The sequence below is a fragment of the Bipolaris victoriae genome, assembly GCF_000527765.1.
Source record: "Bipolaris victoriae FI3 unplaced genomic scaffold scaffold_90, whole genome shotgun sequence".
In the NCBI taxonomy this organism is placed as follows: domain Eukaryota; kingdom Fungi; phylum Ascomycota; class Dothideomycetes; order Pleosporales; family Pleosporaceae; genus Bipolaris; species Bipolaris victoriae.
In genome coordinates, this window is record NW_014575302.1 from 70,712 (window position 1) to 98,038 (window position 27,327).

The 27,327-nt window shown below is 50.3% G+C and overlaps 8 protein-coding genes across 8 annotated transcripts; 3 read left to right on the top strand and 5 right to left on the bottom strand.

Moving 5' to 3' along the window:
• Positions 1-4,450: 4,450 nt before the first annotated feature.
• Positions 4,451-5,232, bottom strand: COCVIDRAFT_51985 (hypothetical protein; the record flags this gene model as incomplete). The annotated part of the gene is made up of 2 exons (XM_014697806.1): positions 4,451-4,729; positions 4,783-5,232. Coding segments are annotated over 2 exons (729 nt in total), but the record flags the coding sequence as incomplete, so codon positions are not given.
• Positions 5,233-5,419: 187 nt separating this feature from the next.
• COCVIDRAFT_108042 (hypothetical protein) lies at positions 5,420-5,935 on the bottom strand (the record flags this gene model as incomplete). Its single annotated transcript, XM_014697807.1, has 1 exon — positions 5,420-5,935. The coding sequence occupies one exon, from the start codon at positions 5,933-5,935 to the stop codon at positions 5,420-5,422; it is 516 nt and encodes a 171-aa protein (XP_014553293.1).
• Positions 5,936-6,651: 716 nt separating this feature from the next.
• COCVIDRAFT_108072 (hypothetical protein) lies at positions 6,652-8,305 on the bottom strand (the record flags this gene model as incomplete). Its single annotated transcript, XM_014697808.1, has 4 exons — positions 6,652-6,820; positions 6,872-7,320; positions 7,392-7,599; positions 7,653-8,305. The coding sequence occupies 4 exons, from the start codon at positions 8,303-8,305 to the stop codon at positions 6,652-6,654; spliced, it is 1,479 nt and encodes a 492-aa protein (XP_014553294.1).
• A 1,527-nt stretch (positions 8,306-9,832) lies between these two features.
• Positions 9,833-10,953, top strand: COCVIDRAFT_108133 (hypothetical protein; the record flags this gene model as incomplete). The annotated part of the gene is made up of 3 exons (XM_014697809.1): positions 9,833-10,055; positions 10,109-10,191; positions 10,267-10,953. 3 exons carry the CDS (start codon positions 9,833-9,835, stop codon positions 10,951-10,953), a joined length of 993 nt encoding a protein of 330 aa, XP_014553295.1.
• A 1,310-nt stretch (positions 10,954-12,263) lies between these two features.
• On the top strand, positions 12,264-15,980 carry COCVIDRAFT_40695 (hypothetical protein; the record flags this gene model as incomplete). Its single annotated transcript, XM_014697810.1, has 1 exon — positions 12,264-15,980. The coding sequence occupies one exon, from the start codon at positions 12,264-12,266 to the stop codon at positions 15,978-15,980; it is 3,717 nt and encodes a 1,238-aa protein (XP_014553296.1).
• Positions 15,981-17,214: 1,234 nt separating this feature from the next.
• On the top strand, positions 17,215-19,075 carry COCVIDRAFT_29504 (hypothetical protein; the record flags this gene model as incomplete). Its single annotated transcript, XM_014697811.1, has 6 exons — positions 17,215-17,398; positions 17,497-17,734; positions 17,837-17,969; positions 18,038-18,109; positions 18,168-18,422; positions 18,473-19,075. The coding sequence occupies 6 exons, from the start codon at positions 17,215-17,217 to the stop codon at positions 19,073-19,075; spliced, it is 1,485 nt and encodes a 494-aa protein (XP_014553297.1).
• A 239-nt stretch (positions 19,076-19,314) lies between these two features.
• On the bottom strand, positions 19,315-20,414 carry COCVIDRAFT_40697 (hypothetical protein; the record flags this gene model as incomplete). The annotated part of the gene is made up of 2 exons (XM_014697812.1): positions 19,315-19,970; positions 20,075-20,414. 2 exons carry the CDS (start codon positions 20,412-20,414, stop codon positions 19,315-19,317), a joined length of 996 nt encoding a protein of 331 aa, XP_014553298.1.
• A 715-nt stretch (positions 20,415-21,129) lies between these two features.
• On the bottom strand, positions 21,130-26,106 carry COCVIDRAFT_29506 (hypothetical protein; the record flags this gene model as incomplete). Its single annotated transcript, XM_014697813.1, has 4 exons — positions 21,130-21,480; positions 21,531-22,110; positions 22,159-25,792; positions 25,899-26,106. 4 exons carry the CDS (start codon positions 26,104-26,106, stop codon positions 21,130-21,132), a joined length of 4,773 nt encoding a protein of 1,590 aa, XP_014553299.1.
• Positions 26,107-27,327: the final 1,221 nt, after the last annotated feature.

A 27,327-nucleotide genomic window follows, 5' to 3' on the forward strand; every position in this document is an offset into this window, starting at 1 on the left:
TTCCTCGTATCTTTGCTACTGCTCCTGTAAGTCGTATGTATTTTCTTGTCCAGTCGGATGGTCGATACGTGGCTTTTTTTTTGCCGCTGCATCCACCAAGAACACTGCATATAAATCCACCGTCCGCATTAAAGGCTGAGTAGTCAACGAGCTCCAAACCCCCTCGCGCCTACAACCGGAAGCTTCTTCCTTGCTTATACTATATAATCTTGCACTCGTCCGTAGAAGGCTGGCCGATAGACAGCGTCTCCCTCGGTACACCCTTGCTCTTGGATGCATGATCCTCGTAGGTACATCGACAATCAGTACGTGTATGGAATACACGAAGTTGGCTATCAATATGCGCGTATAACACTCTCTTTGGGCTTGATCCAGGAAGCAATATAAGTTTTTCGGTTGGTACCGGGCTGTCGTAGGTCTTGAAGGTGGCTTCGATACCAATCTAGACTATAGGCTGAAGACGTAGAATGGTGGCTTAGACGCTTAAAATCAAGTCTAGAGTTGTGGGTAATGATAAGCCTGGTGGTTGTCCTTGTATATTGATAGTGTCGTACGGACGTGTTTTGCCGTGAGGACGGTGGAAAGAGACGAAGATATAAAGTGAGAATGGCAGAGTACTCGACATTGAGATTGTTGTTGCGACATGTTCGGGCCCACGCGCGAAGTAAACCATGTGGCCATGGCGGTATAGTCCTGTTCAGCCGCTTTTTCCGAATCGTGGTTTCGTGGTAGATGAAGGTATATAATATAGTTCGTCGTAGTTTCTGTGGATGTACTTCGTAATGGGAGTGTGGACAGCACCAGCTGTGGCTAGGGATGGTGACTGGCATGTCCGGCCACGAATTTGAGCAAACCATATTGTCGGTAAGGTACAATCTTCTTTTGCTCCATTTGTGGTACAATCGCTTCGTGTTGAGCGAGGATCTGGTTTGATTCATACTCGTCATTGGATATGCTCTCACTGAGGGAGGCAGCATACTTGTCAAGGGTCGTGACTGGGTATAGCGACTCCAGTTCTTGTGGCACCTCACTCCATCCTCGTCCAGTTTGCGTATGTCTTCCTTTCCTAGTTTCTTTGAAGGTATATACTGAGCCGGTATACAGAGTAGGCTGGCGTCCCTCACTGATTTTTAGAACAGCTCAAGTTGGGCATGGAGTTGCCGGTTCGTGGTACGCAACTCAAGCTCTTGCACAAGAGCCCAAATAAAACTTTGGTGTGCATGCACACCCGCACCACCATGCTGACGAAGTGACTTCGCTTGCGCCTGGTCAAGGGATATCTCATCTGACCTAGAAGGTTTTAGTACGTGCTTGAGGGTGCTCTCAAATAGCAATTTACTCTGACTGGGGTAGTTTTGGTACATTCATTATCGGTTGAATGTTTTATTGGGGAGAGCCAGGAGTGATGTTGATTTCCGTCGTCGTCTCCCGCACTACTCTTGACGCTGACTGGGTTCTCACTGTTCGTCTTGTGAGGATTAGGTTTGTAGATTGGCGTTCGACAAGGAGTCGGGGAAAGTGAAAAGGATGGGGGTGGTGTGAATAAATGGCTCGACGGCGCGAAGAGTACTGGGTGAAGATGCCTCAAAGAAGACGGGATAAGAAATAGTTAGAATTTGTATAGAACGACAGGAAATTTGCCAGCATTTATCGTGAGTTTCCCGGCATTAGGAAAGAAATGAACGAATGGCGTCTTGGTCACTGCGTCAAGATATATGTGTAAGAAATGACATAGGGAAAAGAAAAGGTTGGTCATATAAAGGGCTAAGAGTTGTTCTGCTGTTCTGAAAAACATCAATCTCAGAAAGCACAACCTCTGATAAATAGGTGCAGAGCAGATGGTTTGATTGGCCCTAAGGTTGTAAAAGTTCCGTGAAAAGAGCTTTTGGCAAAGAATAGCAAAAACGATAGTAGACCAATCAAAATGTCACAAGCACGATACAAGCCCAACTTCACAAGCGGATCACTCTGTTTTCCACAGGGCAAGCACATAATTTCGAGGCCAGTGGCGCAATTACGAAATAGCAAGCACAAAATCATGAATGGAAGATATGGGAAACATGGATACAATCAATACCACAATCAGGACACTGTAATCATGGCACTACGAATGCAAGAAAACCAACCGAAAACAAAAATCAAGACATCACGAGCACGCCAAAACAAATTTGTTATCACATTCACTGCATCGCATACACATGATCATAGCCATAGTATCCTGCTTTTAAAATCCAGTCAAAAGCTCCCTCCCTCAGCTGAGAATCATCTTCCGTACAACATCTGCCGTATATCATCATTCCATTCGTTACCTGTCTCGATCCACAACTACCTGTAATTTGCGTTGCGCTACATATGTGAAGATCATAGCAGAGCTTCACAACAGTCTCCCATATATTGGGTGTCCACCACGTTTACCAGGCAGACTACACGCTTGGTCTTTTTGGTACTTCTCCAGATCTCAAGGGCGTCAAGAATCTAGAGGATATAATGAATATCATTGCACGAAACCACCCGCTGTACTTTCTACGTGTGTACATCAACCTTTGTGTCATTCATGGCCTTTGGAGACGAGGCTAATTCTGAATCTGGCTTGGGATATAACCACCAAGACATGCTGTCTTGGGTTTGCAGTAGGAAGAGGGACGTGGGGGGTAAATGATATTTTGAGATTCTCGCGTTTCCTCTGTTCCGTATATAGGGACTAAGTCACTATACGTGTTCTAGGCTGTGCGGTCAATGACCAACGCCTTCGGCTACATAGCATGAGCGGATACTTTCTCGTCGACGCACACACCTTGGTTCATACAGCGCAGCTATCAGACTGAAGACCCATGGGAAAAACAGCTCAACCTCATCACCGCCAAGCACGACGGCAAGTACGCATATATCGAGTACAACCACGAGTTTCACGCTGCGTCGAAAGCCATTGATGAAAAGGGCCAGACCACCCAGAAATAGAGATGGGAGGCGAACTTACAGGACTGGGAGGACAAGGGGCAGCCTGGCGATAAGCCCGAAAGGCCTTCCCTAAACGTTGCAGATCCCGCCATACCAACCGTCTGCATACGCCGTTCACCATAATTCTCAACCTTACCTTGCACCAAGCTCATTCACCCTAAAAACTTCGTTTGGTGATCATTTAGGGTGGCTGAAGGATGCTGCAGAAGACTTACTAAATGAGAATCCCTCACCGATCGTCCCTGGGATCAGTCCCAACTACGTTTATGTGCTCTCACAAAAATTGAATGGCTTGTATACACCTAAAGATTTTTGGAATGCATGATATTTGTCTCCCGCGGGACGACACGAGCTGTATGTCTCATTTGATGTATTCGGTCGCGGCCTACCACAACGCACGCATCCTGAATAACTTTCCTAACATAATCAATGCTATCAAGGAATGGTTTGGCCCTGGGTGGTTGCGAACCAGTATGGCAACATCATTAGCACTGTTTCCACTTCTGTAGCAATTGCTACATCAACTGCGTCATGGATTACGGACACATGCTACTCTCTTCGCGTCTTCACAATCGGCATAAGGCTTTGTTGGCAGCGCAGGTGATAATGTCATGGTCATGGATATGGACATAGATAGGGACACTGAGGGGGAAGTGCTGATGGGTGAACACTGAATACATGGAAAATAGTTACGGAGATTTGTCACGGACATAATATTTCTTTTTCCGTCGAAAGGGGGCAGATGTTACTATGGTAAGACTTCATATGTCGTGTATAAGAATCAATCAATGAATACCATTGATAAATATTATTCTTGTACATCATTTATCGTGACGCGATATCTCCAGCATTCTCAAAATGAAGAGTTTGTGCTCCAGAGACTTGGACTTTGGCGAGCAATCTACGTGTCTAGTCACCTGGTGTAACATAGAGTGTGAACAGGAATGATCTTTTGCTAAAAGATGAGGTGCAAGAATGAATATAGTACAAATACAAAGTTGCTCAACCAATCATGTAGGTATTTCCTGTGTTGAGACTTGTCCAAAAATTGCGTCCAATCCGCGTCCAACTGGAAGACTTCGTCTTCCCGCATGACCCGCTCATGCAGCTGCCAGAGTGCCGTGTGTCATCTCTTCGTGTCAGAGAGGGAAATTAAGGAGAGTGCATTTACTATGACTTCATTATCGATTTTAAAGCAGCCCCGATTGCCGCAGTTGCAGGAGATGTCGTGTTTAGACTTCCATGATGGTCTGGTTGTGGCTTTCTTTTTAATACCTTTCTTAGGTGAGCTATAGTAGCCTTCATCTGGAGAATCTTGGATGGCTTGTTCGTCTTTGCCACCGCTATTATATTCGTCATCGTTGTCGCATCCGACGCCGTTTGCTTCCGCTCTACCCCTGATCGCGCTTGGGAAGTTACTGGAAGTTGGACTTGGCGCACGAGAGCGAATCATTCGACTAGTCTCTTCAGAATGTTGTGCGGCATCTTTCTGAGAAGAATGGGACTTTCGTAAAACAGGACTGTCTGTCAGAGGTTTGGAGTGCGGTTCCTGGGAAGCGGCTCTTTTGCTTAGCACTACCAAGTCACCACCAGGACTCAGAAAACCCCGGGGGTTTGGGTATCCACGGGCCCCCTCAATCCATCGAGAAAGCTCTGGTCTGACCGCTTGGTTTACCCATTCATGCATATTCTTAAGCACCATGCGTAAGACAAAGACACCCCAAGAAATCTCCAGTGAGGTTGCCCATATACATCGCATAACGATTTTCTTCTAATATATGTCAACCCCAATGCAAAATGTGAGGTATGTCCTTGACAACTTACGGGCCGCCTGTATGTGAGCCAAAGCTTGACATGCGTACCAACACATGTGAAAGAGAAGATGACGAGAGCCTCAGGGTTAGGTTCGTTCTTTTTCGAAGCTAGAAGCAGCTTCTCCCGTAGGCTGAGGGCGTCGGCAGAGGCATTCGCAGCTTGGCAATAGCACATTCTTTCTGGATCGCCATCTACGATAGCGGACTTTACCTCAACGACAGCCCAGGGGAAGCACATGAGATCTGGACCGCGCATTTGGTCCCTCGTGGGCTCCGAAGAGTCCCATCGCCCTAGGGCTTTCCGCGGCGAGGACAACACACCGCTGTCTTTTCGGAGTTTATTGAGCGTTGGAAGAGAGAAATTCTCAGTCCATGGATGCGTTAGATATGGTTTGTAGACAGGGTCGGTGGTATCGATAATGGGGAATCCGTAAGTAAAGTCTGGTATGGGATATGTCAGGGTATTTTTGCTGTCTCGGAAGCCAAACGAGGATGATTGCTGGAACTCAGTCCAGTGAATTTCTTGATGTCTAAAATGTGGATGAGTAAAACGAAGTTAGTACATGGGGATGTGACTTACCGCGTCAAGCGTAGCAGCATGTTGCTTTTCTCTGGTTAGCTATGTCCCACACCAAACGTCCTAAAACTCACTTGAAAGAATCGGAGCCTGCTTCGTCACTTCGATAGACTGTGAAGATATGTTCCTGCAAGACATTTTGCCATTCGCGCTCAAATTCTTGATCTCCGCGTAGCTTGACGAACTTTTGTGAGATGTCAAAACAGGATTCCAATTCTTTCCGTACCCTCAGATTTATAGTATCAGCTCTTCCAAAAAGATTCGTCCCTGGAGATGCAGTTTCAAAATCCTCGTCGTCAGGTTGCAAGTCCCACCTATCGACAGAACTTTCGAATGACTTAGTATTGGTCATGTTATTGTACTCGTTTGTGTCCAGATCACGGAAATTTTCAAGTTCGTCTCTGAGTTCGTCTCTGATGTTGCAAGGAATTTTGGTCCGCCGGCGTATGAGAAGCTGACGAATTGGTTGGAGCCATTTCATTAACTTGTGGGGATAATGGACTTCGCTATAAAAGAAGATGTTGTTTTCTGCAAGTGTTTGCCCACTGATTCTAGGTTTCTTAGTACTTGGATTCGACAGTGACATCTTGAAAGGGAATGAGAAATCTGTTGTATAGTTTCCTCTGGTTATGATGTTACTTTAAACCACTTGTTACCATGTCAGGATATGAATGTAGGCCTGTGGCACAGCTGTCGAGTGCGCGAGGCTGAAACAGCATCGGCTAGGTGTCTACCACACCAACCTTACGCCATAGCCTCTTACATGGAGACTAAAGTTGCTACTGCCAAATCATATCCCTGAAAATATTCAAGACTGACAATGCGCACTTTATCCTTTCACCAAGACCAATTTGATGTAATTGAAACGTGGAGTAGCGTGACAGCACTCCGCCCCCTTGAGGCTCGTGCGTACGTAGGATCGCGGTTTTCGTGATCTTTTAGGGAAACGCTCATTCCATGAAACACATGGTTACACAAACCCAGGAATTACTTCCACTTCGGTATACGAAGAATTACATAACAAAGATAAGCATATATTGTAAGTGAGCGCAGAAAGGGCGATACTAGTGCCGTACACCCCCACACCAACCACCTCTCACTCCCTTGTTCACGTCGCTTAAGATAGAGCCAGCCAGGCTGTAATTTCTTTACACATAGAAGGATCTAAGAACGGATAACACGGATGCAAGTCGCAAGAGCGATGCGGAGCCGAATCCTACACTTGATTCAGCCACTTCATTGTACTGAAGCAGTCCCTTGAGCATGAGCATGCTCACGCATCTAAGCCGTAATTGCTACTATCTATAGTGTATAACGGAAGAGAACTCCGGGCCCATTGGCAACTCCCTCTGCACCGATAGCCTGGTCTGATTTGCGATTGAGTTTCTGGAGCCAAAATCGAAGTGTGAGAGATGCAGCTGCGCAGCAGAGTAACGCCACAGTCAACACAATACATCCCATACGGTAAAGACTAGATACGTGAGTCAATTGCGTTTCATGATGAGAATCATGTGATACTTACGGTGCACTCCATTCAGGGTAAAGGTATGCAGTGGCAATGTTCGTTGCATTAGACACGGCCGTAGCCAAGGCAAGTGCCACAGCTCTCTTTGCCTTTGGGCGCGCAACAGTGGCAGAGACCCAGGGCAAGATGAGTTGAAAAGCTGAAAACGAACCCATAGCTTGCAGAAACATGGCGAAATATCGAGGGCCAATCTGATGCGTTGACATGGAGATGATTTGCCCAACGGCAGATATCACACACGCAGTGACAATGTGAAAGCAATGTTCGCCTGTGCGTCCTGAGTGCCATGAGTTGAGGATCGAAAAGAAGAAGGCTAAGAAATAAGGAGGCGCAGTGAGTAGCAAGGTTTGAACACGTGGGAATCCGAGCGTCTTGACAATGGATGGGAAGAAGTACGTGAAACTCATAGAAACGACGGCACAAGTTTGGATGAACACCAGTAATGGCTAGATATTAAAAGGAATTAGCCCCATAAATTCGAAAACGTCAGAATCTTTTTGATACCAAGGCTACTCACCACTTTCGGATCGGAAAAGGCCTGTTTCAGGCCAGTGAAAACGGACTCTTCGACCTCGTCTGCTACACCATCGTTCTCGCGTTCAAGCCGCCATTGGGCCATAGCAGTCTCTTCAGCTGAAAAAAACGAGGTGTTCGAGGGATAGTTGGGTAAAAGCATATACCCACCAAACGCCATGATGATCGTAAGCGCACCTTCGATAATGAAGCTAAAAGTGGCCAAGTGAGAATTTACTCATTTGAATTTCAGGCCAACACTCACATCCACCTCCAAGAAGGATAGCCACCCAGCCCCTCCATCCCATCAACGATGCCAGCCGCAATAAGACCACCAAAAGCGGATGACAGCGTGTACCCCGAGTAAAAGGTTGCAATGCGACTAGGCAACTCCTTCCGCGTGTACCAACAAGAGAGGAAGAAAATACAACCGGGGAAGTACGGTGCCTCTGTGACTCCAACTAGAAACCTCAGTGCCACCAATCCAGCATGATTTTGTACGAATCCGGTAGCGCCAGACACAATACCCCATACTATAACGACAGTGGGTAAGTAAAGTTGCGGTTTGAATATTGACAGAAGCATGTTTGACGGCACCATCATGGAAATATAACCAGCCCACAATACCATTACGGCCGTTTGGTATTGCACATCGTCGATGCCTAGCGACACTTCCAAGCCCCCGAGACGAGCATTAGCGATGGCGTTTCGGTCGAGGACATTGAGCAAAAAGAGGACGATTAATATAGGAAGGGAGCGCAAATCAATCTTCCGGACGAGTTTCTTCTCCAACGATGCTAGTTGCTCGGGCGTATAGTGGCGCAGGATGTCAGGAACTGGGCTGTGAGTATCATGTGTAGCTTCGACCTGCCCGAATTCTATCTCTTTCTTCTTGATTGAGCTTCTATCCGTATCCATGATAGGAAGATAGATGTACTTTGAATCCAAAAAAGCAAATGAGAATGCTGGTTTAAGTTGTAGAGGATTACGAAGCAACAAAAACAGTAGTGACGGGTTTACTATTTATAAAGCCGATTTCGAAGAATGATTGATTTCGGGCGTAGATAGTTCCCCGCAGGAATAACACCCCCGCATCATGCGGGTGATCATCTATGCCATATTATAGATTAGTAGGATCGCTAACGCCTACTATGCGCGTGAGCTGTAAGCCAAGGCTGTGGATCACGGCGTTTTGGCCGAGGTGGACGGCGCGCTTAACTGTGCCATAGGCCCACTCTCTCCGATGATACTTGAGATGTACATCGCCATAGCGTCGAGTCATATCAGTCTGAATCTTTCTTTGTTTTATACTTGGAAGACATCGTAAGAAGTAACAATAAAATATGGTGAGAGCTCAACAGGTTACGAAGGGAATTACAGTGAAGTAGTGGTCCTTTAGCTCGATCGTTTTGGAAATACGAGACGCAACAGCGGGTACCGTTGTCGGGTATAAATCTATGTTTCCTAAGCCTGAAGAATCGGACGGTGTACGACTTTTCTTGATAATGACATTCCTAACCGTTCCTGTTATTTCTGGTACCACAGCGCTGAGCATTTATTCTTCGATATTTGAGGTGCAGGTGCGAGTTGCATTGAGAAATGGTCTCGTCTGAGTAGACTTCATGTCGGCGAATGCCGTAAGAACGTTTTGCAGTGTAATTGCAAGGATCTCAGTTTCGTGATGAATTCCCCTGATGAGCAGATTGCATCCTTATTGTAGATTCTGGAACTGTCCCGGTAAAGCGCAAACCGCCAAAATATTATTATAGAGGCCCAAGCATTCATAAACACCCAAAGCGATGGTGGTGAGACTATTTTCCAGATCCACACTGTGTTTGGCGTTCCGACCCATCCGCAAGAACAATGGATAACCATCTCAAATCGAACATCGACTATAAATACCAATATTCAGGACACAACATGCGCTCAGTTACTTGATGCATAATATACTGCTCAAAGTTTGGCGAGAATGCTACTACAATACTACATGAAAGTCAGAAGATGCTCTATCGTGGCTGGGGCACGAGCCAATAGAATATCCGGATCTTCTCTCGGCCCGGCACTAGCGCGCAGGTACAATATGAGTTCCAGAAACTTCTGCCTCAATGCCCCCTCTACATAATTCCATTCTCCAACCCACCTTTTTAATTAAAACTGTTTATTTTCTCTTTCTCAATCTCTCCTGCTCTGCGATCAGCTTCCTGGGCCATAATTTGTAAGTAATGCATTGTACATTTCCCACATTTGAATGATGAGACACAAGCTGGCACCAGTCTGAGAAGACTTGTACTCTTTGCATGCGGATCAGCTGCATAGACTTTTTAGTCGCCCACTGACATCTCTTCGATACATGCGTTCTTTTGATCAGTTTGGCAATGTTGAAGCTGACCAATTTGTAATAGAAGTTACTACCAATTACCTGACGCGTGTTCTCTCTTCGCAACCATGGTCCTCCACAACCCTAACAACTGGCATTGGGTCAACAAGGACGTCTCAGTGTGGACGCGCGAGTATCTTGACAAGGATCTTGCGCAAATATCTGCCGAGAAAAATGGTGTCACAGCAAAGATTGACAAGGTGGTGAGCATGGACGGAGACGTCGATGTGAGCCAACGCAAGGGCAAGGTGATCACCATCTTCGACGTGAAGCTGAAGTTGGAATACTCAGGTATGTCGTTTTCCCGGTTGCACTCCTCTTGGGCGAGCTGACTCGGTCGGCAGGCAAGAACAAGGAGGGTGAGGAGACTAGCGGCACTATTACCATTCCAGAGGTCGCTCACGACACCGAGGAAGACGAGTATGTCGTATGTTCCCTGCGCTTATCCGCTTTCCCAATACTTCTATCATGCTATTGAATCATTACTGACGTTTTGGTGTAGTTTGAGGTAGATGTTTACTCTGAAGACAGCAGCAAACAGCCCGTAAAAGAGCTAGTACGCTCTGACATCCTGCCGCAATTGCGAAAATCCTTCGCAAAGCTCGCACCAGCGATCATGGCTGAGCATGCAAAGGATATCCAGCATGCGCCAGGCACCAACCCTAGCACCAACTTCACGGCTGCCAAGGTTTACTCGAGTTCGAGCGTGAACAAATCGAGCAGCTCCAAGCCCGAAGCAACATCTTCCGAAAAGAGTAGCTCTGGTGCAGTTGTCAACGTGACGACAATTACAGACAGCGCAGAGTTCCGAACAGACGCAGCCAATCTGTACCAGACTTTCACAGACCCTCAGCGTCTAGCCGCATTCACACGCGCACCGCCCAAGAACTTCACAGGTGCCAAGCCTGGCGGCAAGTTTGAGCTATTTGGCGGTAACGTCAGTGGAGAGTTTACCGAGCTTGAGGAGCCGACGCATATTGTCCAGAAATGGCGACTTGCACAATGGCCCGAGGGACACTACTCGACGCTTTCGATATGGTTTGATCAGAACGACATTGATGCAGTGACTGTGATGAGAGTAGAATGGGCAGGCGTACCGGTTGGTCAGGAGGAGCCCACTAAGACCAACTGGGAGCAGTATTATGTGCGAAGTATCAAGACGACGTTTGGCTTTGGCACGGTATTGTAAGCGGCCAAGGCTCAGTTGCATTGTATTGCGGCACAGGAGTACAAGGCGTTGGAGGAGTTTACGAATGCATACGAAGTGACGGACCCGAAAGGGCATGAATGATAGGCATGATGGTAGGTGTACATGTAGAGACAATACAAGAGGTCTGATGACCAATGAAAGACGATGATTGTGCATGATGATCTTGAATGATGTGAGGTCTATGCAAATGAAAATGAAAATAATTTTTTCTAAGCATGTGTATTGGTAATCTCGCTGATTGCTGCGCTGTATTACTTTTTCACGTCCGTTCATAAACCTGGGGATCAAAAAAGGGGACAAAGGGGTATTCGAAAGCTGTATTCACCGATGTCAGTACCTATGATGGCATATGGCGGTAAGTTGAATAGACAGTGCAAATAGGCAGTGTTGATGAGATGTGGATAAGGTGATTGTTGGATGAATAAGCAGGGCACGTGTTCATGGTGAGTGGTCAACGTCATAGGGGTCTTGTTGGTGTAAATACTAGTACGGACAAAGATATTTACACATGTATGTGCATGGCACATGGCATATATGTACATAGATAAGTACGTATACATGCATATATGCGTACGTAACCAAGTATATGGAGTCAAGTATATACTAGGTACCACGACCACGACTACGGAGTAAGTACTTTCTGGTGCTGTGAGACAAGGCGGGCCCAGGCGATGGACAGCGACAAGAGGCGGACGCATGGAAACGCTACAGCGCCGAGCTTGTTGTGGTTGGAAGCCGTTGCAGGAGCGTTGCAAAAGTGGCCGTGGGGTCCGAGTGGTGCGGGCGCGTCCCCTGCTAGCGGGCGTCGCATGAAGGCTGGGAAACAGTTGGGCGTTGCAAGGCCGCATCAGCCGTCGCGCCATGTCTGTCCACATCAACCACTGTGCGGCTGCCATTGCCATTGCCATTGCTGCTGCTGCTACACATGCACATACCATTACTGCCATCGCTGCCATCTGAACTGCCTGACGCCTGCCTGGTTGTTGTTTTACGCCCCGCGACCAACAACTGACGCGACACCGTCAGCTTGGCTGCTATTAGCACTCCCGCTCTTAGTCGGACATAGCAGACCACCACCAACTTTTTCATTCACCCTCCCATAACCACTCACCTGCACATGGCGTGCTCCCCTGCCCGGCCTCGCTGAGAGGCTCCCCGTCTCAGCCCACCTGTCCCTCTTCCCCTCCTGCATCCTTCCTCTCCACCCCTCTCCACATCCCCCCCCCCCCTCGTTGCCGCGGAGTGGCTCCGCGACAAGCGGCCGTGCGGCGACACAAAACACAAGAGATATGGCGCCCTCTGGCACGAGCATGTTTTCCAAGTTCCGGCCTGGCCATGCGAAGCGCAATGCCTCATCCGTCGCCTCTCCAGAACAGGCCGTGTCAAGCCCCACCCCTTACCCACTTCCAGGCCCAGCGTCGCAATCCACCGAGTACTTGTCATCGCCGCGTTTCCACCAACATCAACAACATGCCAGCCTCCAAGCTGCCCCGTCCCCCGTATCGCCCTTTCCACCCAAGCTGCCGCCCATTGCCCGCGTCGCCTCCAAGCTGGACAAGTCGCCCTCGCCAAGCAGTTCGCATTACACTCCCAGCCAGCATTCGGCCACCACCACCGACGGCAGCCCCAGCAACGTGATGGCCCACGATCCCACCATGCTGTCTCCTCCCCAACGGTCGCATGACTTTCCCTCGCCGGTCCACGACCAAAAGCCTCTCTCAGCCCGCTCCAATACGGCAACCTCGCCTCTCGTGTCCCTGCACTCCCTGTCCGAGACTCCCTCGGCCATTTCCCCTAGCCACTACTCCATGTTCTCCAAATCCCAGCCCTCACTACTGAGCGGCATCAGCGATAAGCTCACAGGCAGCTCCAAGGGGACATCAACACCTACCGTGGCACCACCACCACCACCCCAAAAGTCAAGATCCAGGCTCAATCTGCGGAAGCCAATGTCTCTCCTCATGCGACGAAAGTCGGCACAGACACTGGATCCTCTGGCCGACGAATCCCTCGTCACCCAGCGCTCGCCTTCCAACCTCCCGCCCATGCCCGATAACTACGACCCGAGTATTCGCGGAAAGATTGTACACGACTTCAATGCCCCCAGGCTCAACAGAAATTATTCCTACAACAACTCATCGGAAGCAGCCGAGCCACAACTCGAGGTCGCTCGCGCCAGTCCGCCGAAAATCGACAGGGAGCACACGCCGGTCTTTCGCGAGCATTTCGACGATGACACCAGCTATGAGCAGTCGCAGGCGGCGATAAGAGCAGAAAATCTGGCCAACAAGGACTTTTTAGCACGAAATTCTGTCCAATTTCCTCCACCCGAAAACTCACCACTTCCTCCTCCCATGCCACCTAAATCCTCACCGGTACCACCACAGCCTGCGCCATCAACTTCCCAACCACCGCCTCGGCCGTCGTTCCAAGGAATGGATGGTGTCAATTCGGTACTGTCGCCAGTGCAAGAGTCTGAAGACCCATCTGATGTTTCCGCAGACGTCACGCCACGGAAAAAGAAATCAACAAAAGCAAGCATGCCCCCAACACGCTCAAGGGCCACCTCCGTCACAGATCCCTCTTTCCAGCCAGATGGACTCCCTGCACATTTCAGTAGTAGAGCTTCAAGATTCAGCTTCCAGATCTCAGGCGGCACGGATTCTGCACAGGAAAAGCTGCTCGAGGAGCGGCACAAGGCAAAGGAGGCGGAAAAGAAGCAAGCACGAATTTCTACAAATTCTGTTGAGGATGAGTACGACGAATACGGCATGGATGACTACGATGACATGGACGGTGGGTTTGATGAGGAGATTCCCATGCTCGGTGACGAAGATGAGTTCACTGGCGGATTAGGCAACCAAACGCTCGACTCTGGCATCAATGGGTTTGACTTTTCATCTTTGTCGATACAACAAAACATGGACAACCCAATGAATTTTGCGCTTGGACAGATGCAAATACCCGTCGACATGAATGGTAATCCCATAGGGTTCGCCATGCCCGGTCCCATGTTTCAGCAAAATTATATGTCAGCGATGAATAACCTAGCTGGTGCGCCGAATGCGACAAACACTCAACTACATGGCCTAGGATTGAGTAATTCCCAAAGCGAGGGCGATAGCTCTTCACCAGTTAAGCCGGCGGATGCACCCACCCAAGGTGCACCCGCTAGCAGCAGCCAGCCAGTATCAAACAATCTCGATCTCGACGACGACATGTACTTTGACGATGGGCTGATTGGCGATCAGGATGTGGGTGCTACGGAATTCGACGAAAGTGTCTTCGACGATCCCGATGGGCCACTCTTTGACAGAAAGGTCAAGCTCCCTGCGGAGGGACAGTCATCCACTGCTCAGCCTCGCGCATACGATGTGCTGGACCCCGAGACCGGTTACGAGGCCGATGATGATATCGTTTCCCAAACACCCGACAAGTCAGCCCCTTCTCTTGCTCACAAGACTTCTATTGCACAGCAGATGGCAGTGCCCAGCTTCGAGAACCTCAGTGCTTACCACAGTGCACTTGCAGATGCGGCAGTCCGGGCCGAGGCTGCTGGCCGGTTTGATAGGAAGATGAGTGTGGATGCGGGTCAACCTAACTCTGAAGTCGAGGAACCCTCAGTCAGTCATTCAAGGCCCAGTTTGGTACCTGACGATGGCCGCTTTAGTGTGGACACAGCCAACTTTCCACTGGACGACGATGTTTACGGAATGAGCTCAGGGTTCGTCGACGATTATGACTACAGCGACTTTGACTCGGCTCTGGAAGACGATCCGATCATCGCTGCAGCAAACGCTGAAGCACTAGCATATGACGATGAAGGCTTCTACGGCCAGGAATTTGGCTTCTATGCATCCGCGGTTGGTGAGTCACCAAGTGCTTGGGGTGGCTTCTTTGGCCCATCCGGGGTCGGTCGCACTGTTAGTGGACGGAACGCTGTCAGGGAACCCAACCTGACGCCCATCACCGAACGAAGCGAATACAGCACACGCAACTCATTCATCAGTCTTAACCAATTCCGAGATGGACAACAGCCTATCACCAGTCCTGCACTAGCACAACTCGCCCGCATGAGTCCGTATGGCGGATTTTTCGGTCAAGAGGAAGAGGACATGAGTCTGGATAGTTTGATGAAGTTGAGAAAGGGAGCCTTTGGTGCTAGTGCTTCTAGTTTGCCAGGAAGCGTGTCTAACAGTCCACGTACTTCGTCGCCCATGGGCATGCAATTCGTTCCTCGGGCCACGACTCCTGCCGGAAATCGTATGATGGAGCACCCATCCAGTCCCGTGGAAAACCCATATTTTTCCAACAGTAATTTATCAGGACACCAACCCCATGACGATGGCGATTACGAGGAAGGTGACTCAAGTCTTATGGATGCTGTTAATGGCGCGTACGAGTCTGGTAGCTCCAGTGAAGACGAAACTGGTGGTAACGGACAAATGGAGAGCCCTACACTTACAAGCAGTGATTACAACAGTCTCTCGAGTCCAACCGGGCATATTATCGGAAACGAGGCGCCAGTCCTGCCTTCAATATCTGAGATATATGCTCAGCACAACTTGAGTCTGGTCATGTCTCCGATCAACATCCCTGTTACATCACCTTCACACATTTCGCTCCCTGCATCACCCTTCCCAATGGCACTGTCCTCGCCATTTCCGCCTCAGCCTCATACTCGCCCACCTAACCCCCCTTCTATCGACACCTCTCTTTCTTCACCAACCGCTGGCACAACCTCGACGCCTGGTGCGCCGAGGCGACAAAGCGTAGTTCTCAGTCCCATTTCGACATCTTCTCCCATTACACCAAATGGTGGTAGCAGTGCCGGGGGCTGGAACCGCGGTCACAGCAGGAAGGGGAGCGCAGCGGATAGTGTAACCTATGTTCGTGAACACGACGAGGCGGGAGAAGGGAGATGGGTACTTGAACGAAGGCGCACTGCTGAGAGTGGCGAGTTGGAGTTGATTGGAAGGAAGATTGTGGAGGGTGGACGTATTTAGATACCCCTTTGTTTTTTTGTAGATGTAGAGCGCAACTGCATTTGTATGGCGTCCTTTTGTTGTACATGCATGGCTCAAGAGGAGTTTGGCCGGTTCAAAGAACAAGCGAAAGAATGGGGTAAACGATTAGCATATACATATATACATAGCATACGATGAATGACTCTTTTGAAACGACATTTACCCTTTTTGGTTTTGATTTGCTATCCGAAGCGGAGTGAATGCAGAAGGTTTTGTTAGAGGTACCATTTGTATTCTTCAATTATACCTTGTACCTATGCAGCGACGATCACTGAATCTCCCCAATAAAACCTTATCCAAGAACCAAAATCAAGTCACAACCCCCCAAACCCTTTCATCCCAAAACCCCGTATCCTGATACAAAACAATAACCCAAAAAGTCAAACACTCATTCCAACCTTCCTCCTTTGACTTTCTCCCAACCCACCCTTCCCCCAAAAGCTCCGACCTGCCGTCACACCTCCAAACCCCACGTTCCCCCCGTCATCCAACCATTTGAGATTCCCAAACCAGCCTAGCGCCCACCCACCATGCACATCACGACATCCCACCCCTCGATTTCGTCTTTTGCGCAGCCCGCAACTCGCAGTATCCAGCACTAGTACTTCGCAGACCAGACCGAACCGCGGGCGGAAAAAATAAATAAGCAAATTCATTGGCTGAGGTGGGCAAAAATGTGAGCTTGGGGTTTGCTTTTTACTCCAAAATAACACCTCATTGCGTAGATGTGTCGAAGGGGAACTTGCAGCGGTCTAGGGGGTTATAGGTTTTATAGCCCCTGTGGTCTCTCCAATTGCAGAGCTCGTGTGCATGTAGCTGGTGCGGGAAGTGCCCACGTTCTCCAATCACGCAAATCCTGGTCAAATGGGACGGGCATGAGGGGGGGCGGCAATGCATGCGTGCTATGACGGAGCGGGATGAAGTGAAGATCGATGGAGGGATGACGAGGGGGAAATCTTGCATCATTTTGGGGGGAGGAAGGGTGATATGCGGGTTTTGAGCAAGGATGTGTATGGGTTTTGCTGAACCGAATGGTATAAAGAGCCTCGCCTTCGTCTTTTTTTTTCTCTTGCTGATAAAGTTTGTCCCTTGTCCCGTTGTTCCGATACTGTTTCTTCTTCATCGCCGTTTCCTTTCTTTTCCAAATCGACATCTTAAAATCGAAGCTGTTGCGCTTTGCAAAGGGCGGATTTGGAAAGCAGAAAACAAAAAAATGGCAGACGATAAACATGATGCTGAGCATGCGCTTAGCGATTCAGATACCACGACCGACGAGCAACAAGTTCTTGCGCAGACGAGTGAGGCAGAGGAAAAGAGGTTGCTGAGGAAATTGGATTTGAGGTTGTTGCCTGCGGTGTCGATTTTGTATTTGTTGTCGTTTTTGGATCGGAGTAATGGTATCTTCTTTTTCCCTTTCCTTTACTCTTTCCCTTCTCACCCTTCCTCGATTCTCAGTAATGGAGTATATTGAAAGAAGGACTGACAAATGGAATAGTCGCCAACGCACGCATCGAGGGACTTACAAAAGACTTGAAAATGACAGGCAACCAGTACCTAACGGGTCTCACGCTCTATTTTGTCGGATACGTGCTATTCGAGATTCCGTGTAATATTGTGTTGAAGCGGACGACGCCGCGGTTTTGGTTGCCGACGCTGACGGTGGCGTGGGGGGTTGTGGCGACGCTAATTGGTATTGTGCAGAACTTGACGGGGTTTTTGATCGTGCGGTTTTTGTAAGTCATATTTTCTCCCCTGTATTTGTTTCCTTCTTTCCCAAGCTGGTGGGGTTTGGATTTTGGAAGATGAAAAGAGGCTAACAAGGAGATTGTGAATAGCCTTGGTGTCACGGAATCTGGTCTATTCCCTGGAGTCGTGTACTATCTGAGTATGTGGTATAAACGGAATGAGCGGCAGTACCGTATTTCGCTCTTCTTTAGCTGTGCGTCGCTTGCTGGAGCTTTTGGTGGTGTATGTGGAATCCCCCCCCCCTTATTTCAAAAAGGAGAGAGAAGAATGTAAGCTGACACTGAAACAAGATCCTCGCATATGGTATCGCGCATATGCGTGGCGTAGCTGGGCAGCCAGGATGGCGGTGGATATTCATCCTCGTATGTACTACACGCTTCACAATCCATTGAACACATGAAGACTAAAATCTATAAACAGGAAGGCATCGCCACCGTCCTCATCGGTGTAATAGCATACTGGTTCATCTCCAACTATCCATCTACGGTATCATGGCTCTCCCCCAAGGAACGCACATTCCTCCAAGCCCGCCTCAAAGCCGACAGTGACGCCACAAACGATGAGGCCTTTTCCTGGGACCAAGTGATTCTCGCAGCTAAAGACATTAAAGTATGGCTATATGCGTTTGGATTCCACACAATGAGTTTACCACTTTATACTCTATCTCTATTCCTGGTATGTCTCTCCCTACCAAAAACTAACCAGTCAAATTAACAACCAAACAGCCCACAATCATAAAAGACATGGGCTACACCTCCGCCCAAAGCCAGCTCCTCACCATCCCCCCCTACGCCCTCGCCACCCTCTTCACAATCCTCATCGCCATCCTCTCCGAACGCTACGCCCGCCGCGCCGCCTTCATCCTCTTCACTTCCACCTTGGCAATCATCGGCTACATCATCCTACTCGCAAACACGAATCCGCGCGCACGCCCAGGTGTATCGTACGTCGGAACTTTCTTCGCCGCCGTCGGCATCTACCCGTCCGTCGCGCTCGTCCTCTGCTGGCCCGCCATCAACGTCAGCGGGCAAACCAAACGCGCAACAGCCAATGCACTGCAAATCAGCATTGGCAATCTGGGTGCTGTCCTAGGTACGCAATTGTACCGTGCGAATAGCGGGCCGAGATATATTCTCGGACACAGTTTTGCGCTGGGGTATCTGGTGCTGAATTTAGTGGTTGTGAGTGCGTTGTGGGTAGTGCTTAACCGGGAGAATGCGGAGAAAGATAAGGTGCTGGAAAGTGAACCGCATGTACCTGGGTTCCATGATAGCGCTGAGGATTTGGCGTTGGGGGATAGACATCCTAGATGGAGGTTTCAGGTTTAAGAGGGGAAAAAAGAGAGAGAGAGAGAGGGGTAAAGGGTGTTAGAGGATATGAAAGAGTTAAACCAGGATGGGTTTTTTGTTGTACATGTAAAAATACCTCGTTTTGCGATTGCTCAGCCATCTATCTAACAATCCCACCACATAAGCCGCTTTATCATCCTTCCCGCCCCCCCCCCCCCCAAAAAAAAGAAAGACGCTTTTGAACAAAGATACTCCCCTCCCAACATGCCCATTTGCTTTTACCAAAGCTTGGGGAAAAACATGGGCGTCTCTCTCTTCCACCGTTGATACTCCTCATCACCGCCATACTTCTTATCATACTTCTCCTCACTCAACGGCACCCCACTAATCTTCAGCAGCAAAAAACTCACAAAAGCCGGACTCGCCGCACACATACCCGTCACCAACATCTTGCCACTCAACCCACCACTAAGTCCCAATGCTGTCTGCGCCGGCTGCCTCACCAGCAACCCGGCCGCCGCAACCGCAATGCCCGACCACAACGTCGCCTCACCGAAATAATTCGGATGGCGAGACATGGACCAAAGGCCATGTGTCAAAAACTGCTCTTCATGCTTCTTCGCCTTCTTCGCCTGCACCCACGCATCCTTTTGCCGATCAGCCACAACCTCGAATCCTAGTCCGAAGACGAAAATCGCTAGACCCAGGATATCTGTTAGGTAGGGTTTTGAAGAGACGGCTTGACCGAGTAAGGAAGAAGCGTAGGCGGAGCGCGGTACAGAGTTGACGAGTATGACGGGAAGTGTACACAGTGAGACCCATGCTGCTTGTGCGAAAAACGCAACGAGGAATTTTGGGGGCGAAGAGCGGATGGAGTCGAAGCGCGAGTCTTTGCCGTCGTCGCTGGAGATGCGGCGGAAGAGGTATGATCCCACTGTTCAATCCCATTGTTAGTAAATAAAAAGAAAGGTTGTTGTCACGTGGAGTTCATTCCAGGGGGGAGAGGGGGGAAGGATTCAAGGCCTGGTTCACACATACACCTTGTAGCCCACAGGCCCACCGCTGCGCTCAGCAGCGCTTGTCTCCACCACCACGTTGTTGCCTGACCGAGACCTTGGTTGCCAAAGTAGTCGACGAGGCCATTTGTTGCTGTTCCTGCTGCTCGGGCGCGCAGGTAAGGGAGTGTAAGGCTGAGGGCTGTGCAGGAAAGGTAAGTCAGGCTGCCGCTGAGGTCGTAGTAGCGCTCTGTTTGGGCGGCGATGGAGGGGATTGCTACGGCGGCTTGGATGCCGTATGCAAGGGCTACGGTGGGGACAAGTGTGCGTAGCAATGGGTTCTTGAAGGCTGTTGCCCTGAGCAGTGTGTGTAAGAGTGTCATTTTTGGCGATATTACTATAGTAAAAGGTAGACTACGAGCGAGAGAGACTTTTGCTTCTTCGCAAGGCGGGGGGAGGTCCAAGGCCTTATTTAAAAGGCGTTGGGAATACGCCAGGCGTAATGGTTTCAGTGGCTTCCATAATTTGCTTGTTTGGCTGTGCACTGGGTTGGCCTGAAAGTTTGTTTTGGAAGGCCGCCGAAAAGCCCGTGAAACAGTATAATGAGCCTCAAGGGAAGATCATTAATCTGCCCTATGCCTAACACAGTGCATGCGATCTGCCCGATCTTGACTACAAGTAGCGATCAATATCGTCATTACTCGCTACTGACCAGCCTAGACGGGGGCCATGCCCCACCCCTGCGAAACCAGTTTGTTCTAGCCCGGTGTACTCGGAAGCCGGTGGACCTGCGCCCAGACATGTGAGCACCCTGGTCATCGGTGTATAGGACAAGTACGCGTTGCGGAAGAATCATTGCACCGTTCGACGAGCCCTCGAGAGAAATAAGCCGGGGAGATAAGGCCCGTAGATTCCAAACACGTGTTAGCTATCTTGTCCTGCCTGGGCTGAATTGAACGCCATGCAAGCCACGCAGTCGAAGAGTCTCCCCGTTAACGCATTTAGATCCGCCAATATACACATCCTCCATAACAACACACCGACGCAACGTCACAGCCCAAGCCCTCGCAAATGCAGACTTCCGCTCTTCCGAAGACACTATCTCTTGAACGCTGCGTCAATCTCCTTGCTGCCCCAATCAATTTCCACCTCGCCACTATATACATCCTGGTTGATCGTCATCATCCGCTCCGATACATTCATGTATGTCTTCTCGCATTCCTTGAGCACCTTGAATACGAGATCGCGACTAATCGATGGATCGTCTGCGTCACCAAAGTGCTTGTCCACTCGCTTCTTGAGCGACTCGATGCCTTTTCGCAGCTCCTTGGCATCGTGCGAGTGCACCAGCTTCTTGAATACCGAGCGAGAGTGTGAAGAGCGTTGCGAAATGGCTTGAGCGCTCGCGCCTGGCTGGCCAAGAAGTGTTTCGGTGGATTCGATAAATTCCTGGGCATTGTTAGACTAACCCCACAACTTAGCGTTGCATGTACACTTACCAAAAGTTTGCCCAACGGCCGCCGGATAACAGCATCAACATAAAGACCCATGTGCTCATTGTACTCGTCCTGCGCCTTGCCTTTCCAGTACTCCAGTACGGAAACGGAACGTGCATCCACTTCCTCCATGTAGTGGTTCATGTTTTCGATGAGCAGAATGTGGTAGTTCAGTGCCTCTTTGTCCTCGGGATCGCCCTGTCCTTGCGAAGCCATGACCGTGGGAGACTCCTTTGCAATCACCTTCAAACTCTCAAACATGGCCTTGTTGATTCTCTGATACCCATCATTGACCATGCGCCGGATCTCCAGTTGATCACCTCCCTCGGCTGAAGATGGCAACATGTTTTCGATGGCAACAGAAAAGTGGGGAAATGTCTTCATGAAGGATATGACACCCTTGCGTTTCTTGATCTTGACTTTGGTGTCTTCAATTGCCCGTATTTGTTCGTCCAGGAACCGGCTGAAGAGTCCTTGCAGACGCTCATGAATCTTTTGCAAGTTCCTAGTTAAAAAGTCTTGGTTTGTTTCCTCGATATCGAGCAACTTCCGATCAACAGCACAAAGAATGCCTACACCTTGCCTGTGGAGAGTTAGTATCATGACGATGCGCTATGAAGACAAGACTTACAGAGGATCGGCTTTCGTGGCCCAGTCCACAAGACTAGCAATTTCCGCAGGCCAGAACGAGAAAATCTCCTCCATGACTCCAGTAAGATGCTTCGCCATGGCCCTGTCTGGCTCGAATTGCTTTCTGATCCAAAGGTTAGGTCCTTGGCGATTCTCTGGAGGTGCTGCCTGAACCGCGTCAGGGAAATCGAGCGAGTCGGTTGACGTAGCGTGGAAGAATTCCGTGATGAAGTTTTGCTCCGTCAGTAGCACAGGGCCTGTGTCTTCTAGGACCCTAGCAAAGACATCGTATGCATGCAGCTTGCCATCTTGAGCTGCTGGTTTTGTCTTACTCTCTTTGCCATCTTTATCTCCAGAAGCCGCTCGTAAGCCACGAGCCAAAGTCTGACTTCGCTTGACAGTCAGCTTCCTGGCAGTCCCCGTGATACTCTCTGGCTCCTTCTCTTGTGCGGTGAAAAGCAGCTCTTGCTCCTCGCCACTGGGCTTCCGAGCAAATTTCCTCCAAGCCAGAATGTTATCACGAACTTCCTGTTGATACAATTGCGCTGCTTGGTTCTGGTACATCCGGAGAAGCATGTCCCATGAGGCCCTGTCGATTTCCTTGGCGAAGAGCATCACCGGACTTAACATCCACAGCTCGCTTCGACCAGTATCGTGTGCCTCAATGTTCTTCCTCAAAGACGGCATGGAGCCCTGGTCAAGATTCGAAAGAGCGTCTTTTGTTGACAGGAAAGCGGCACCAAAGGTAATCTCCATGTGCTTCTTGAGTCGCTCAAGGAACATAGTTCCTTCTCCAAGATACCTATCTCGCTTTTCTTGCAGAGCCTGCATTGTTGCCAAATCGCTGTTGCCTATGCCTGATCTTCCGTTCAACGTGTTCAGGGCATCGTTAGCACCGGCTCGGCTCCCTGCCACAAATGACGGATCAATCGTAACCAGCGCTTTGTATAGAAGAACCAAAGACGACTCAATGTCTTTGAGGCCACTAATCTTTCCTATTGGAGCACGTCTCAAAGGCTCTAGTTGGTCCGATGTGATTGAGATGGTATCGACGAGTTGCCGAAGTTCTTGCTGCAGCAAACGCTGGTTGGCCGTCTGGACCTGCAGACCCTGACTCTGTGCTTCGATGAAAGCAATGTCGTCGTTTAAGCTACTCAGTTCAACGTTATACAAGGTCAACAGACCTTCAAGCTCGTCGCATTCAGCAATGGCGCGATCCAGCATACGTTCAACAGCTTCCACACGGTCATCTTTTTGCTCTAGGTGGTTGAGCCAGCTCCCCGCTTCGACACGAGCGATCTCGCGTTTGATATCGGCTTCGAGGGATTCAATGTGTTTATGCGAAAGCTCATTACTGCCCCAGCCTAGCTCTGATAGTAGGTTGTCGAACTCAAGGCCGCGTTCATCAAGGATGCTAGGATCAATACCAAGCTTTGAGATGTTCACAATCTGCTGATTGGACCTACGCTTCTTACGTCGCACTTCAGGCTCGGTCTCAGCGTTTCTTGCCGCTGCTTTTTCTGGAGCTGGTGGTGGAGCTTCCTCTTCTACCTCTTGCTTAACCTCGGGCAAAGCTGGCACCAAAGGACCAGATACAGTGACTGATGGTACAACCTCGGTACTGATACGTGGCCGTTCCTTGGATGATCGATCTGGCACAGGTGGGGGTGCCTCCTCTGGCTTCTTCTCTTCCTCTTCTGGCTCCTCCTTTGGTGTTTCTTTTGGGGCCGGCCGTTGAGGTACGAACACTGCACTTACACCGTCAGGCTCGTCAGATGCCTTTGTGTCTTTGTTGAAGAGTTTTGCTGCCGCACCGCCTGCACGGGGCTTGAAAGCTCCTGCTGCTGCCGCAGCCTTTCGGAACTTATTTGCTGCATTATCAGCGACCAATGGTTTCTTTACCATTGGTCCAAGACCAGGACGAGGTGAAGCCTCAGTCTCTTGCTCGTCTATTGGGCTGCTGGTATTTTCAGCGGGTGCAGCTTGGGGTTCGGGTTCAGGAGCAGGTTCAGTCCGCACTGGTTGAGCTTGTACAGGAGGTGGTGCTACCTCCTCTGGTGGAGGCGCTTGTGGCATAGGAGCTGTTGGTATCCGTGGTAGCGGGGAAGTGGGTGGTGGAGTGGGCTGTGATCTGGATACTGCAGGGTCTGAGCGTGCAATGCTTTCTTGAGAAGATGGCTTTAACCGCTCTGGCGTCTCTTGGGGTCGTCTTCGAGGCGGTACTTCCATCGGCGGAGCGGGGGATGCCGAAGGGGTATGGAAGACTGAACGTGATTCTGTGCCTTGGCTGTCGAAGCTGCGCTGCGATAGCTGAGACGGACGCGTCTCCATTGTGGGTCTTCTCCGCTGTGGAGGTTCGTCTGGAGGCATGTCATCATGTCGGTTGAAGTTTGAACTGGCGTTGCTTTGAGAAGTACCTGGCCGAGCACCACTTTGGGCTGTACCGGGTCTCAGACCTCTGGGAGAGGGATCTCTCCGGGGCGAAGCATAGTCTCTAGGTCTGCGCGTGTCTGGTGTCGAGATACCTGGTGCTGCACCATCTATTGATCGTTCGTCAAACGATCTCTCTGGTCGTTGAGGCGGACCATCTTCAAAGGGCGGTCCGCGTCCGGGGCTAAGATTTGTCTGGTATTTCGCAGATTCCGGCGTTTTTGGTCGATTGGCAAATTCTGAAGCTGAAGACTGCGGTGTCAAGTTTCGTGGCGCAAGAGGCGATGTTGGTGGCATGAAATTTGGGCCGGGGCCAGGGCCAGGACTGGGGCGGGGTCGCATACTGTCACCGCTGGGTCGCGCTCGAATGGTCGGATCCATGGGTTGCTTTTGCCTTAGATTAGGCATGGATGGAGCAGCTTGCATCTGATTTGGCAGAAATGGTGGACGTCTGCGAGCCTCGTCGCCAGTGTTTGGTCTATCATCGTCTGGCCGGCCTGGCCTTCTCGGACCCTGGAATTCTCCTGGAGGTCTCCTGAAATTGGGATTTGATCCGGGTGGCGGTCCTCTTCTGCCATCCTCTGCTGCGGGGGGTGGCATTTCTCCAGGTCTTCTTGGGGGAGGTCCGCCTGCTTTTGGAGGTATAGGTCTCTGCTCTAATGGTCCCGGTCGCTGTGGCCCCGGGCTACCGCCTGCTGGACTGCCTGCTGCTGTTGCGGCCCGGCCCTCGGGTGTAGCGAGATGTGGCTGTCCATTCGTAAGGCTGTTGAGTTCGGAAGCACTGAATCCTGTCAAGATGGGAAAGTCACCCTTAGTATACTTATTGTAGATCTTGACCATACTCCCTATGAAAAACTCCTTCTCTTTTGCAGTCCCAGCTTCCCAGTAGTATGGCTTGGTGATGGTAACAGTGAAGCCTTTGTCTCCGGCCCACTGCTTGCGTTGCGCCTCTTCTTCATTGGCAGGGTTGAGGTGGACATAGTTCTCAACCGCAGACAGCTCTTCCATGGGCCAAGACTTTCCAATAGAAAAGGTGCCGTTGGCGTTCTCCCTAGCCTTGTGCAGCTTAACTCTGCCTGTGTTGCGCACGGATATCATAATGATTCTCGCCTTCTTGTTTGAAGATGGTGAGTTTGGCGGAGGGGGAGCCTGCGGATATGCGCCATCTTCCTGGACACGAATGTGGGTAATGTAGGATTCCTGGACTAGAACATGTCAGCATAACTCAGGCCAAGTCTAGGAACCAGCAGGATAGGCAAGACCTAGACATGTATGCCAACTGTATTTGTGGTGGTATCCAGGAACACGTACGCTGTCCCTGCTCGTCCAACTTGGAGAAGCAGCTCTCAGTAATCCGACGTCGCTCGTCGTCAAACCGCTCGGCGCGCGACATGCCGGAGGGTGCAGAGCTCGAGCTGGAGGCAGAGGGGGCTCCTCTCGAACCCCCAGTGGGCGGACGCATTGGGGGAGCTCGAGGGTCCCCGCCTCCGTTGGTATAGTTGCGTGGCCTCCCGTCCATCTTGACTGAGGTGTTGGTAGCTACGCCCTGAAGGGTCCCAAGTCTGAGCAGATGATGTGCCGACTACTTTCACCCAGCGGTAGCGAGGGTTCTTCGTGGTAATGCCATCAATGGTGAATCGTGGTAGTGGTGGTCCTTGCGATGCTGAGCTGGTTGGTTCGTTGGCTGGTCGGTCCTCCGTGAGCGATGGGATTGGGCAGCAATATGCGATACACGTCTTGGCCGTATCCGCTGGAACTGAGTCGGATGTGTGCAAGTGGAAATAGCGGAGACGGCGAGTGAAAGGCCCAAATACCACCCTGCGCAGGTGAGCGACGTTTGGCGTCGTGTACTCACATATGAGACGGCAGGCGCGCGGGACTGGGATCACGCTTGCGGCCTAGCGCCATGCAAGGTGTATTCCGCCCGCCGTAACTTTTTTCTCGCGCGCGACCTGCAACCTTTCGATTCTCCACAATCCATCTCCGTCATTACTACGCGATACACGGCCCCCATTGCTCATCATGGCTGGCGACAAGAAACTCGCCAAGAAGTCCAGCTCGGACAAGAAGCAGAAGAAGGCGTCTGCTGCAGCAACATCAACAACAACGGCCGCTCAGGTACCACTTGACCTTGTCAGAAGGTTCCTCGAGCAGCAGGGAGAAAAAGGCGCCGCTAGCAAGCTCAATGAGTTTGAGAAGTGGCAGAAGAGCGGAGGCGAAACCAATTCCCCAGATGCACCCGAGCCCATGGACGTCGACGAGGAGAGCGCCTCCAGCAGCGATTCGAGCAGCGGCTCCGATAGCGACTCGGATAGCGACTCCAGCAGCGACTCCAGCAGTGAGTCAGAGGCTGAGAAGAAGCCCCAAAAGGCGAAGAAGGCGCCTGTAAAGAAGGATGATTCGAGCTCGTCGAGTTCGGATTCGAGCTCAGACTCTTCCGACTCGGAGTCGGAAAAGGAAAGCGCCCCCGTCAAGCCTAAAGCAAAGAAGGCCAAATCCGTCTCATCATCTTCTGCTTCTTCATCCAGCGATTCTAGCGACTCCAGCGATTCGAGCAGCAGCGATGAAGAGGAACCTGCCAACGTACCTCTGCCCGATTCCGATTCCTCGGCCGCATCAAGCGATTCATCGGACAGCGACTCTGACAGCGACAGCGACTCTGGTAGCGACTCCGACAGCAGCTCCGAGTCAGAGGCCGAGAAGAAGACAAGCAAGAAGAACAAGGGCAAGAAGGCTGCTT